The sequence below is a fragment of the Chiloscyllium plagiosum genome, unplaced genomic scaffold (genome assembly GCF_037043375.1).
Source record: "Chiloscyllium plagiosum isolate Xiang-an unplaced genomic scaffold, Cpla_swu_hap1 HiC_scaffold_27, whole genome shotgun sequence".
Lineage (NCBI taxonomy): Eukaryota > Metazoa > Chordata > Chondrichthyes > Orectolobiformes > Hemiscylliidae > Chiloscyllium > Chiloscyllium plagiosum.
Genome location: NW_028270165.1, coordinates 1982381 through 1995261, shown reverse-complemented (window position 1 = coordinate 1995261; position 12881 = coordinate 1982381). Strand labels below are relative to the sequence as shown.

At 47.4% G+C, this 12881-nt stretch overlaps 1 protein-coding gene across 1 annotated transcript in view; it reads left to right on the top strand.

Moving 5' to 3' along the window:
• Window positions 1-7187, top strand: part of LOC148142837 (endogenous retrovirus group 3 member 1 Env polyprotein-like) — a 31029-nt gene extending 23842 nt beyond the window's left edge. The window contains exons 3-4 of the mRNA XM_087975751.1: window positions 315-574; window positions 5045-7187. Coding sequence (XP_087831877.1) covers window positions 5286-7187 — 1902 coding nt within the window. The 5' untranslated portion in view covers window positions 315-574; window positions 5045-5285. The remainder of the gene's footprint in view (window positions 1-314; window positions 575-5044) is intronic.
• Window positions 7188-12881: the final 5694 nt, after the last annotated feature.

Genomic DNA, 12881 nt, shown 5'->3' with positions numbered 1-12881 from the left:
CCTTGGCTGATAAGACTCCAGGATGGGAGTACTTGAGACATCTGTTTCAGATTAAAGCTTTTGACTGATAAGACTACAGGGTGAGAAAAACAACAAACTTTGGAGACTCTGGAGCCTTTTGTTGCAGACTTTGTGATAAAAATAATGATGTTTGTAAGAATGTGAACCTCATGGCTTGTTGGAGCCAAGGAGAGGAGGGACTTGTCCTATAAATAATGGAGACTTTGTAAGCCTCAGCGCACCTTTTCTTTAAGGGTGCCCGACTCTGCAGACTTGACTTGTTAATAAAACTTTGTTTTCCTGAATTTGTCTAGAGCGATTATTGAGAAGCGATTTTCGTTTCTAACAACTTGGGGGCTCGTCATCCGGGATCAACACTCCGGCCGCAAGGGGAGTTGAGGAAGGATATCGGAGAAGGTGCACCCTGCTGAGTTCAGCAGTCCCTGATTCCTTGCTTGTCGCCCCGCGCGGCTTGAGCGAGTGATATCCGGGAGGCTCAGGAAAACAAAGGAGGGGTGTACCCGAGGCAGTGGGGACGGTTAACGATCGAGTAATTTCGGTGCACCGAACCCAGGTAAGACAAAACTTGCGGGGACCGTGTTTCCGGAGGACTGGGTACCTACGGGGTGCCTGTGGATTTTTTTTTCTACAGAGACGTGGGACTCAGGAATCTGGAGACCGGGGCTCGCCTGTGAGGGATTTTGCAGAGACCGTGTTTGAGGAGGAACGTGTACCTACGGGGTGCCTGTGATTTGTGTCACAGAGACGTAGGACACAGGAATCCAAAGACCGGGGGTGCCTGCAAAGGAACCTGGGCGATCACGGGACTGAAGGTCCGGGAATTGGCTACATTGTGATAGATTATCACGGGAAAAATACGAAGTCCTCGGAAATGGGAAATAAGGGATCTAAGGTGATTAAGGGAAAGGTAGGCTTAAACAGGGACAATGACACATACCCCGGGGTACCTGACGATAGTCCGTTAGGGAGAATGCTAAATAATTGGGTTCAGGCTGGAAGAAAGGGAAAGTCTAAAAGGAAGATGGTAAAATACTGTCAAAAGTGGTCCCAGAAACCTATTCAGGGCGACTCAGTGTGGTGGCCTAGATTCGGTACTGATGAAGACTGGGTCCGGCAAGCCCTCATTTTATATGTCAATTCAAAACCTGATGTTAATCTGGAAGAAAGTGATTATGCCCTTTGTTGGCTGCCGGTTACGATATCTTGTCAAATGCAGGTAACTAATAAAGACTCGAAAGGGCAGAAAGAATGGGACCCTTTAGATCACTTACCGCCGCCCTACGTGACCCCGTCTGCCCCACAGAATGTTCCTTCGGGTGACGACGATTCAGGGGAAGGGGAAGAAGATGGGGAGGAATCACAAACTACCTCAGGGGTACAGACCAGATCTCAAGCTGGAAAGGGTCACAGACAAGACCCTGTCTCGATTGCAAGAATGAATCCACTCCGGGAAGTGCCCATGGGGGGCGAGGAAGGAAGGACGGGATATGTGAACGTTCCCTTGACGAGTACTGAAGTACGGAATTTCAGGAGGGAGATGAAGGGTCTACTAGAGGACCCCATGGGACTTGCTGAACAATTGGATCAGTTCCTGGGTCCGAATACTTACACGTGGGAAGAGATGTGTTCCATCATGAAAACATTGTTCTCTAGCCAGGAGCGTCAGATGATACGACAAGCTGCGCTCTTGGTCTGGGAGAGAGAGGGGGGAGAAGGAGGGGAGCAGAAGTTTCCCCTCACTGTCCCCGAGTGGGATAAGAACAGGAGGTGAGGTCGTACGCCCTGATGGAGGAAGATTAGGGAGGTCGGGGGTTCCTACCCTTGGGGCAAAAGGACTATCGACAGGAACCCCTGGTAAACTTGAAAGTAGGGCCCCAAGGATCGGAGATCACATTTATGGTGGACTCGGGAGCCGAAAGATCAAGTATAATCCAAATACCCCCCGGCACCCGAGCAGGAGGAAAAGTTATGGGGGTATCTGGAATTGGAGGACAGAAATTACAAGTCCCAGTGGTAGAGGACGTGGAAATTGGATATGAAAACAGAACTACTAAACGAGACCTCCTTCTACTGCCATCGGCGGGATTTAATTTGTTAGGAAGAGACTTGCAGGTCAAACTAGGGATCGGAACGGTACCAAGTAACGGGGAAATGGTGGTAAGGTTGTTCGCCCTCACCGAAGAAGATGATCAACAAATAGACCCGGAAGTTTGGTACCGAGAGGGGAACAGAGGGGGTCTAAACATCAAACCTCTCCAAATCACCATGTTACCAGGAAGAGGCCCGGTAAGAAGGAAACAATACCCGATTGCTATGGAAGGACGGGAGGGGTTACAACCTGTGATAGAAAGATTAATCACAGATGGACTACTGGAGGAATGCATGTCCCCTTTCAATACTCCAATACTCCCTGTGAGGAAGCCGGACGGGACATATAGGCTGGTGCAAGACCTGCGGGGGTTGAATGAAGTAGTCCAGGCTAGATACCCGGTGGTACCTAATCCCTACACGTTAATGAGTAAAATTCCCCCCGAACATGAATGGTTCAGCGTAATAGATCTGAAGGATGCTTTTTGGAGTTGCCCCCTTGACGAAGAAAGTCGGAACCTTTTTGCCTTTGAATGGGAGAATCCCTTCACAGGACGAAAGCGACAGTTAAGATGGACGGTCTTGCCGCAGGGATTCACGGAGTCACCCAATTTGTTTGGACAAATACTGGAGCAGATCTTAGAAGGATTTCAGTGTAACGCGGAGAATCAATTGCTCCAATATGTCGATGATCTCTTACTCTCAGGACCAAGAGAAGAGGAGGTACGAGCAGACACCGTTGCCCTGTTGAACTTCCTGGGGAAACAGGGTCTACGCGTCTCCAGGACAAAACTCCAGTTTGTGGAGCGAGAAGTAAGATATCTGGGCCATCAAGTCAGTAAGGGGCACCGCCGTATCACGCCAGAATGAATATCAGGAATTACGGGTATGCCAATACCCAGGACGAAGAAGGAAGTCAGACAATTCCTGGGACTAGTAGGGTATTGCCGGATATGGATTGAAAGTTACACCACTTTAGTAAAATTTTTGTACGACAAACTGGGACAAGAAGGACAAAAGGTGGACTGGTCAGATGAGGAGGAGCAGCGATTTAATATTATTAAAAATAAACTGATTCGAGCTCCGGTATTGGCTTTACCCACCCTGAAGGAACCGTTCCAGTTATATGTTAATAGCGCCGGCGGAATTGCCCAGGGTGTGCTCACTCAGCTGCGGGCAGGGAAACGTCAGCCGGTTGCATTTTTGTCAAAAATGTTAGACCCTGTGTCATGTGGATGGCCGACCTGTATACAGGCAGTGGCAGCTACGGCAATGTTAGTAGAAGAGGCCCGAAAACTTACCTTTGGAGGAAGGATCACAGTATACTTCCCACATTCGGTTAGTGCCATACTGGCTCAGAAGGCTCACCGCTGGTTAACAGACTCTCGCATCCTAAAGTATGAGACGATTTTGATGACCGGGAACGATCTCAATTTTGCAAAAGATCTCAGTTGCAACCCAGCCCAGTTTCTGTACGGACGTCCTGCAGACGGGGAACAGGAGCATGATTGTGTGGAATTTGTGGACTTGCAGACCAAAAGCCGAGAGGACCTGCAAGAAGCCCCGCTGGGTGAGGGACAGGAACTGTATATCGACGGGTCCTCCCGGTGCATCAGTGGAGTACGATACAGTGGCTATGCTGTTATAGATGGTGCAACGAAACGGACGATTGAGTCTGGACGACTGCCCGGGAAGTGGTCAGCCCAATCCTGTGAGTTGTACGCCCTCCAGAGGGCCCTGAAGCTGTTGGAAGGGAAAGTGGGGACCATATATACTGACTCAAAGTATGCATACGGAGTCGTTCATACTTTCGGGAAAATCTGGAAAGAGCGAGGATTGATAACTTCCCGGGGAAAGGAATTAGCTCACGAACAAATGATCAGCCTAACGTTGGAAGCCCTGGCGTTACCTACGGAACTTGCAGTAGTCCATGTACCCGGTCACCAGAAGGGGTCGACACCAGAAGCGGTGGGAAACCGGCTGGCAGACGAGGAAGCCAAGCGGGCAGCGGTCGAAAAATCCGTCCAATTGTTAACGTTAATACCGTTGAGGGAGGGCCTCGCTAAACAACCCGTCTTCACCCAGGGGGAGATTGATAAAATGGATCAATTGGGTGCCCGGCTAGATACTAACGGGAAGTGGACGGTTCCTGATGGGAGATAAGTACTGAACAAACAGATCACCCGGGGTATTCTGCACCGATTACACCATCAGACCCACTGGGGGGTGCAAGCCATGTGTGACACAATCCTGAGAGATTATGTATGCAGGGGGATATACACATTAGCCCAACAAGAGGTAGTCGGATGCCCCACTTGCCGGCGTATTAATCAGAAAGCCATGCGTTCTATGCCAGCTGGTGGTCAGCCCCTAGCGATTAGGCCATTTCAGAGGATCCAAGTCGACTTTACAGAATTACCCCCAGTACAGAGATGGAAATATCTGCTAGTAATAGTAGACCATTTCACTCACTGGGTAGAGGCTTTCCCAACTGCCAAAGATGATGCACCAACCGTGGCCCGACTGTTGTTAGAGAACATAATCCCGAGATATGGCATAATGGAATCTATTGACTCCGATTGCGGGACGCATTTTATTTCTAAGCTACACCATTTGATCTGTAATGCCCTGGGTATCCAATGGAAATTCCACACACCCTGGCATCCTCAGAGTTCGGGTCGAGTTGAGAGAATGAATGGCACGCTCAAGACCCAATTGACTAAGCTGATGTTAGAAACTAAGTTACCCTGGCCAAAGTGCCTGCCCATTGCCCTAATGAGGATACGTACGGCACCTCGCCGAGATGTCGGGGTTTCCCCCTATGAAATGCTCTTCGGATTACCGTATTGGAGTAAGGTTGATGGATGTCCCACTCTACAAGGGGGGGATGTATTTATCCGAACCTATTTACTGGCCTTATCCCGTTCTTTTGCAGAACTCCGAAGGAAAGGTCTCCTGGCTCAGACTCCGCCGCTCGACTTCCTCCTGCATAAGGTGGAGCCCGGAGATTGGATACTTGTTAAGACCTGGAAGGCTGAAAAGCTCCAGCCGCGGTGGGAAGGACCGTTCCTGGTTCTGTTAACAACTGAGGCAGCTGTTCGAACGAAAGAAAAAGGGTGGGTCCACGCATCAAGGATAGAGGGGCCCGTTCCGCCTGAAGAAGAAAGCACCTGGACATGCGAGCAAGGGGACAAGCCGTTGTCGGTAAAACTGAAAAGACAGCAATAATGAACTCTACTTGGACTGTATTGGTGGGGATATTGATCAGTTTACTCCTGTATGTGGGGGAGGGTGAGGGGAGATGTGACAAATGTCGAACTACAGTAAGACTTGGGATTCGAATCTATTCGGGATCATTTGTGTCCCATTCCTATGTGGACGATAGGTGTTACGATGTGAGTGCACGCCATGAATGTTGGGAGGATGGGAGACCCTATTATCAGGTATATAATAAAGGATACGGTGGCAAAATCCATGGATGCCCTATACATGACCGCTGGGTGTGTATTAGCAAAACTGGGAGGTGGGACCTATCCTCCGTGTTGCTCAGGGAGCAGGTTGACAGAGTCAAGGAGACCAAGATACAGATCCCTGATCGGGGGTTGGGGAAAGAGCAAGACCGACAGGGAACGGTCGTGCTCCCTAAAGTGCCATCTGTATACGAAGAGGTAGAAGGACAGATTGAACTCCCTGATGTTACACAAAACCTGTTTATTGATCTCACCTCTAGAATAGCCACTGTTTTAAATGTTAGCAATTGCTGGGTCTGTGGGGGGCCGCATATGTCGGAACAATGGCCGTGGACTGGTCAAAGCTTAGACATAGGGGAATTGCTGCAAACCACTTGGACTCGTGACAACGACAGAAAAAGCCAGGGGTGGAGACTGACAAACAGCCCTGAGGGCCAGTTCTGTATTGAAGGCAAGGGGACCGTGAAGGTAGGGATTAGCCCCTGTCAGAATATATTGGATGCAACCACGCGAGTATGGTGGCCTGAGAATATTGCTTGGTACATTGCAAACCGAGATCATCAAAATTGCATTCGGTTACGTTCTGATTCCTCCTCTTACGAGCTCAGTGCTGACCCTTCCGATGGCATGAAAAGAGTGTGGACCGGTGGTTGTCAGGGGAATCAATGCTGGAATAATCCTGTCCAGACTCTGCCACGGGGTCAACAATCCGAATACTGGAATTGCAGTGGTCCTGGTCCTTATGAGGGCGTCCCTGGGGTAAAGGAGTTGTGGGATGACGTTGTGAGGCAGGGAGGACCTGCTCCAGATGGCCTATTTTGGATATGCGGTAATCAGGCATACTCCAAACTGCCCATGGGATGGGCTGGGGTATGCTTCCTGGGTCTAATACGACCTGCGTTCTTCCTATTACCCCGGGAGGAAGGCGATGATTTGGGAGTTAAACTCTTTGACTCCCTGCGTAGGTCGCCAAGGGATATCCAAGTCGGTGATTGGGGGGATGAGTGGCCACCGGCCCGGATTATTGAATACTATGGGCCGGCTACTTGGGCACAGGACGGATCATGGGGATATCGTACTCCTATCTATATGTTAAATCGAATTATCAGGCTCCAAGCAGTCGTAGAGGTCATTACTAACCGGACTGCCCTGGCCCTAGAGCTGTTGGCTCAGCAGCAGGATCAGATGAGGGCTGCTATATATCAAAACCGACTTGCCTTGGATTATCTGTTGGCCTCGGAGGGGGGTGTGTGCGGGAAATTTAACCTGACAAACTGCTGTCTAGAAATTGACGATAATGGTAAAGCGGTTTTGAAAATTTCCGATGAAATTCGGAGATTGGCCCATGTGCCAGTACAATCTTGGCGTCCTCTTAGTGGCATCGGATGGTGGGATGGTCTCCGAGGTGGTAGCTGGTGGCGCACGGCGTTGCTGGTGGTTGGGGGCGGCATGATTCTTCTTCTCGTATTACCCTGCCTAACTCCCTGTATTCAGTTTTTAATTCAGAAAAATATTTTCCGACTCCAGGCAGTGGTGGTTCCACAACATGGGACACGGGAACTTAAAGTGATGTTGCTGCGAAAGACCAAGGATTTCCCGGGCCCTTGAGGGAAGGGGGGGGGCGGGGGGGGGGGGGGGGGGCTTATCTTGGTCAGGCACATCTTAAAGAAAGAAAAGGGTGGAATTGTGAGAGATCTTGACACAACCAATCCTCATCAGACCCATATTTGGGCCAAAAAAATACCAGGCGCCTTAATATTTTATCTAGTCCAGACAAAACAACAATAGTTTACCATTGTAGCCTTATCTTTTCCCCGCGATCGGGAGTTGTGTTCCCAATTTCCCAACATTCTCCCCAAAGGACTGTCGGGTGAAATATATTCCCCTTTAACATTATTTACAGATCGATCGTTACCCAGCCAACTCCCCGTGCCTCCCATTGTTGCTAATTTAATTAATCTTAACGAGGTCCGGTGTCACCTTCTTCCACACCCCCTTCAGGGTCCTGACTAGATACCTTACTCGTCCAATTAATCTGACCAACTATATGCTTTTTGAGACTTCAACTATTCTCCATAAATCACTTTTATGTAAGGATAAAAGAGATTAGTTAGAAACTGATAGTAAGGCAGTCATGACCTGTAAAAAGAACAGGAGTTAACACTTTATTTCATTATCTGTAAAATCCTTAACGTTAAGAGAAATCATGTTAAAATTTCCATAGTAGAAATCAGATTCAAAACAGTCCCGGATCTCAAGCTCCAGGGAACAAAGCAGAAACATTCAATCACCAACAAACAAATGTGCATTCAAACCAAATCACACCGGGTTAAACTTTCTAGTTGCTCTTTCTCTCTCTCACACACAGACACACAGACACCGTGTCTCACAGACATTTTGAGCTTTCCGAAACGACTCCTCTAGCTTTTGAATATTCATCTGGACGTCTGGTCATAAGTTAGTTATGAAAGGCATCCTCAGTAGCCCTTCAACTACTAGCCCTTCTGACACTGGCTGTTTTCCATTGACATGTGCTTAATTTTATGTGAGAGGTAATTTCGGTTTAAACTTTAAGATGTGCCTGGACCACAGACTGATCTATAATAAAAGACAAAACCTTTGTTTCTTTTCTAACAACCATTTTATATACTCAAAAGTAGAGTAGTTTAAATTGTGCAGAATGCTGACAATTTGTGAGCGATAGTAAAAGCAAGCAGGCTCTTGATTAATGAAGCCATTCACACAGCAGAGAAGGATGAGTCCTTGGCTGATAAGACTCCAGGATGGGAGTACTTGAGACATCTGTTTCAGATTAAAGCTTTTGACTGATAAGACTACAGGGTGAGAAAAACAACAAACTTTGGAGACTCTGGAGCCTTTTGTTGCAGACTTTGTGATAAAAATAATGATGTTTTTAAGAATGTGAACCTCATGGCTTGTTGGAGCCAAGGAGAGGAGGGACTTGTCCTATAAATAATGAAGACTTTGTAAGCCTCAGCGCGCCTTTTCTTTAAGGGTGCCCGACTCTGCAGACTTGACTTGTTAATAAAACTTTGTTTTCCTGAATTTGTCTAGAGCGATTATTGAGAAGCGATTTTCGTTTCTAACATTTTATATATCACCAATTCCCCATACTTTTATATGTCCTGACCACCAAGGCAAGACATAAAAGGTCTCTCTTCTGACCTTGGTCTGTGCACAGAGTTACCTGGTCATTTCGGTGCGCCCCGTCCCGCAGCAATTCTTGCAGAAAATACCGTTGCCCCCGGTCACCCGGATATATCCTTTAAGACCTTTCCCTACCCGGGTCCTGTACACAAGAGCTGCCCGACCTAACCCGCCTTGTTTCCAGGGTCTCCCAGTCCGCATCGTACTCGCCCAAACCGCGAACGACAAGTAAGGGAGTCGGAGATCACCGAAATCGGCGAGGTGCACCTCCCCGGTCATCCCAAGAGTGTCGAGCGGTCTGAGTCCTGGATCCCGGAACGAAGCCCCCAATTGTGAGAAACAGAACTCACTCACAAATCAATCAGCCTGAGACAAAGCCTTGGAAACAAGAACAATTTATTACAGTCTTCTAAGTACTGGACGCTTCTGCAATCAAGCAGAAATGCGCGCCAAAACAGAGCCTGTTCGCTTTCTTCTCCAGTTTACAAATTGTGGAATCACTTTATTGCGGAATCAGTATACTTCAGCTTTATTGTGAAATACCCCTGCTGCTTCTTTTTGTGGTCAACTACAACACTTTAAAGTTATTTCCTAGCTTAAAACTATTTTCTTGAAAAGACCCTCTATATTCATTAAAGTCGTAGCCTTATGTATGCTACATGCTACAAGAATTGCGCTTCCCTTCCCCCTACTATACCCCCTCATCCATCTGCAAAAACAACATTTCTAATCTCCCACAGAAAGAGGGATAGGGATGTAAGGCAGGATTTCAGGGAGCTCGGGTGGAAGCTGAGGGCTAGAACAAACAGAGTGGTTATCTCTGGTTTGTTACCCATGCCACGTGATAGCAAGGCAAGGAATAGGGAGATATATCAGCTGAACACGTGGCTGCAAGGATGGTGCAGGAGGGAGGGTTTCAGGTTTTTGGATAATTGGGGCTCATTCTGGGGAAGGTGGGACTTGTACAAACAGGACAGTCTTCACTTGAACCAGAGGGGTACTAATATCCTGGGTGGGAAATTTGCTGGTGCTATTCGGGTGGGTTTAAACTAGCTCAGCAGGGGGGTGGGAACCGGGGGGTGTAGCTGCAATGCACAGGAGAATGAGAGTAGGAAGGACAGGGACTGGATTTCAGGGTCACAGGAATGTGCTGGCAGACAGTGAAGTGATTTGAAGTGTGTCTCCTTCAACGCCAGAGTATCCGCAATAAGGTAGGTGAGCTTGCAGCACGGCTAGGTACCTGGGACTTGGATGTTGTGGCCATTTCGGAGACATGGAGAGAGCAGGGTGAGGAATGGATGTTGCAGGTTCCAGGGTTTTGATCGTTCATTCAGAACAGCCAAGGCGGTAAAAGAGGGAGAGGCGTGGCCTTGTTAGTCAAGGATAGTATAACGGTGGCTGACAGAACTTTTGATGAGGACTCATCTACTCAGGTAATGTGGGCTGAGGTTAGAAACAGGAGAGGAGAGGTCAGAAACAGGAGAGGAGAGGTCACACTGCTTGGAGTTTTTTTTATAGGCCTCCGCAGAGTTCCAGGGAGGTGGAAGAGGGGATTAGCAAAATTATTCTGTGTAGGAGTGAAAGGAACAGGGTAGTCATTATGGGGGACTTTAACTTCCCCAACATTGACTGGAAATGCTTTCACTCTAGTACGTCGTATGGATCAGTTTTTGTCCAGTGTGCGCAGGAGGGCTTTCTGACACAGTATGTCGAAGACCGACAAGAGGGGAGGTCACTCTGGATCTGGTGCTTGGCAAATGAACCAGGCCAGATGTTTGATTTAGTGGAAGGTGAACACTTTGGAGAGAGTGACCATAATTCAGTTAGGTTTCATTTAGCGATGTAAAGGGATAGGAACATGCCGCAGGTCAAGAGTTATCGATGGGCAAGGGCAATTATAATGCAATTAGGCAAGACTTAGGATGTATAGAATAGGGTAGCAAAATGCAGGGAATGGGAACAATTGAAATGTGGAGCTGGTTTAAGGAACAAATATAGTGTGTCCTTGATAGGTATGTCCCTGTCAGGCAGGGAGGAAGTGATAAGGTAAGGGGACCGTGGTTTACAACAGAAATTGCATCTCTTGTTACAAAGAAGAAGGAGGCTTATGTGTTGATGAGGCAAGATGGTTCAGATAAGGCGATGGAGAGTCACAGATTAGCTAGGAAGGATTTAAAGAGAGAGTTAAGAGCAAAGAGAGGACATGAGCAGTCTTTAACAAATAGAATAAAGGAGAACCCTAAAGCTTTCTATAGGTATGTGAGGAATAAAAGGATGATTAGGGTAGGAATAGGGCTAATCAAAGACAGAAGTGGGAAGTTGAATGTGGGCCCTGTGGAGATTGGAGAGGTGTTAATGAATATCTCTCATCGGTCTTCACTCAGGAAAAGGAGAATATTGTAGAGGAGAAGAATGAGGTACGAGATATTAGACTCGAAAGGATCGAGGTTAGTTGCACACAGGTGTTATCAATTCTAGAAGGAGTGAAAGTAGACACGTGCCCTGAGCCCAATGGGATTTATCCGAGGTTTCTCTGGGAAGCGAGGGAGGAGATAGCAGAGCCTTTGGCTTTGATATTTGAGTTGTTATTGTCTACAGGCTTAGTACCAGAGTGGAGGATTGCAAATGTTGTGCCCTTGTTCAATAAGGGCAGCAGAGATGACCCAGGTAATTATAGACCAGTGAGCCTTACTTCTGTTGAAGGAAAGCTTTTGGAAAGGAATATTAGAGATCGGATTTATAATCATCTAGCAAGCAACAATTTGATTTCAGATAGTCAACATGGTTTCATCAAGGGCAGATGGTGGCTCACAAACCTTATTGAGTTTTTTGAGAAGGTGACCAAGCATGTAGATGAGGATAGGGCAGTTGACATGGTGTACATGGACCTCCATAAAGGTTCCACATGGTAGGATGTTGGAGAAAATGCAGAGGCATGGGATTGAGGGTGATTTAGCAGTTTGGATTAGAAACTGGCATTCTGAAAGAAGGCAGCGAGTGGTGGTTTATGGAAAATATTCAGCCTGGAGTCCGGTTACTAGTGGTGTGCCACAAGGATATGTTTTGGGACTACTGCGGTTTGTCATTTTTAAAATTACTTAGGTGCAGGCAGAGGTGGATGGATTAGCAGAATTGGGCTGAGAGGTGGCAAATGGAGTTCAATGCAGCTAAATGTGAGGTGATTCACTTTGGAAAGAATAACAGGAAGCCAGTGATCTTGGAGTCCATGTGCATAGATCCCTGAAAGTTGCCACTCAGGTGGATAGTGCTGTGAAGAAGGCATACAGTGTGTTAGGTTTCGTTCGTAGAGGGATTGAGTTCCGGGGAACCGCAATATCACGCTGCAACTATACAAAACGCTTGGAATATTGTGTATAGTTCTGGCCCCCATATTTCAGGAAGGATGTGGGAAGCATTGGAAATGGTGCAGAAGAGATTTACCAGGATGTTGCCTGGTCTGGAGGGAGGGTCTTATGAGGAAAGGCTGAGAGACTTGGGTCCGTTCTCATTGGAAAGAAGGAGGCTAAGAGGTGATTTGATAGAGACATATAAGATGATCAGAGGATTAGATAGGGTAGACAGTGAAAGACTCTTTCCTAGGATAGTGACGTCAGCTTGTACGAGGGGGCAGAACTACAAATTGAAGGGTGATAGATTTAAGACAGATGTCAGAGGCAAGTTCTTTGTGCAGAGAGTGGTAAGGGCGTGGAATGCCCTACCTGCTAAGGTAGTCAACTCAGCCACATTAGGGAGATTTAAACAATCCTTAGGTAAGCGCATGGTTGATTTTGGGATAGTGTCAGGGAACGAGCTGAGAATAGTTCACAGGTTGCGTAATATCGAGGGCTGAAGGGCCTGTTGTGCGCTGTATTGTTCTATGTTCTTTGTTCTATGTTCTAAACTTAGTGCAGGAGACTGAAAGAAATGAGCAGCTTTAAAACAAAAACCTCTTGGAGCTCAAAGCTTTCAATGAGAGTCTGAGCCCAGTGGTAAGTTCAGGTAACCTTTATTGCAACCCAACTTTGTTACAACTTCAGATCCCCCCCAGCAAAAAGGCAAAGAAAAAGCAGTTGCTTTTTGAGCACCTCAAGGTCAAAGTGCACATCACACCTCCCCTGTCCCACCCCCCCTCAC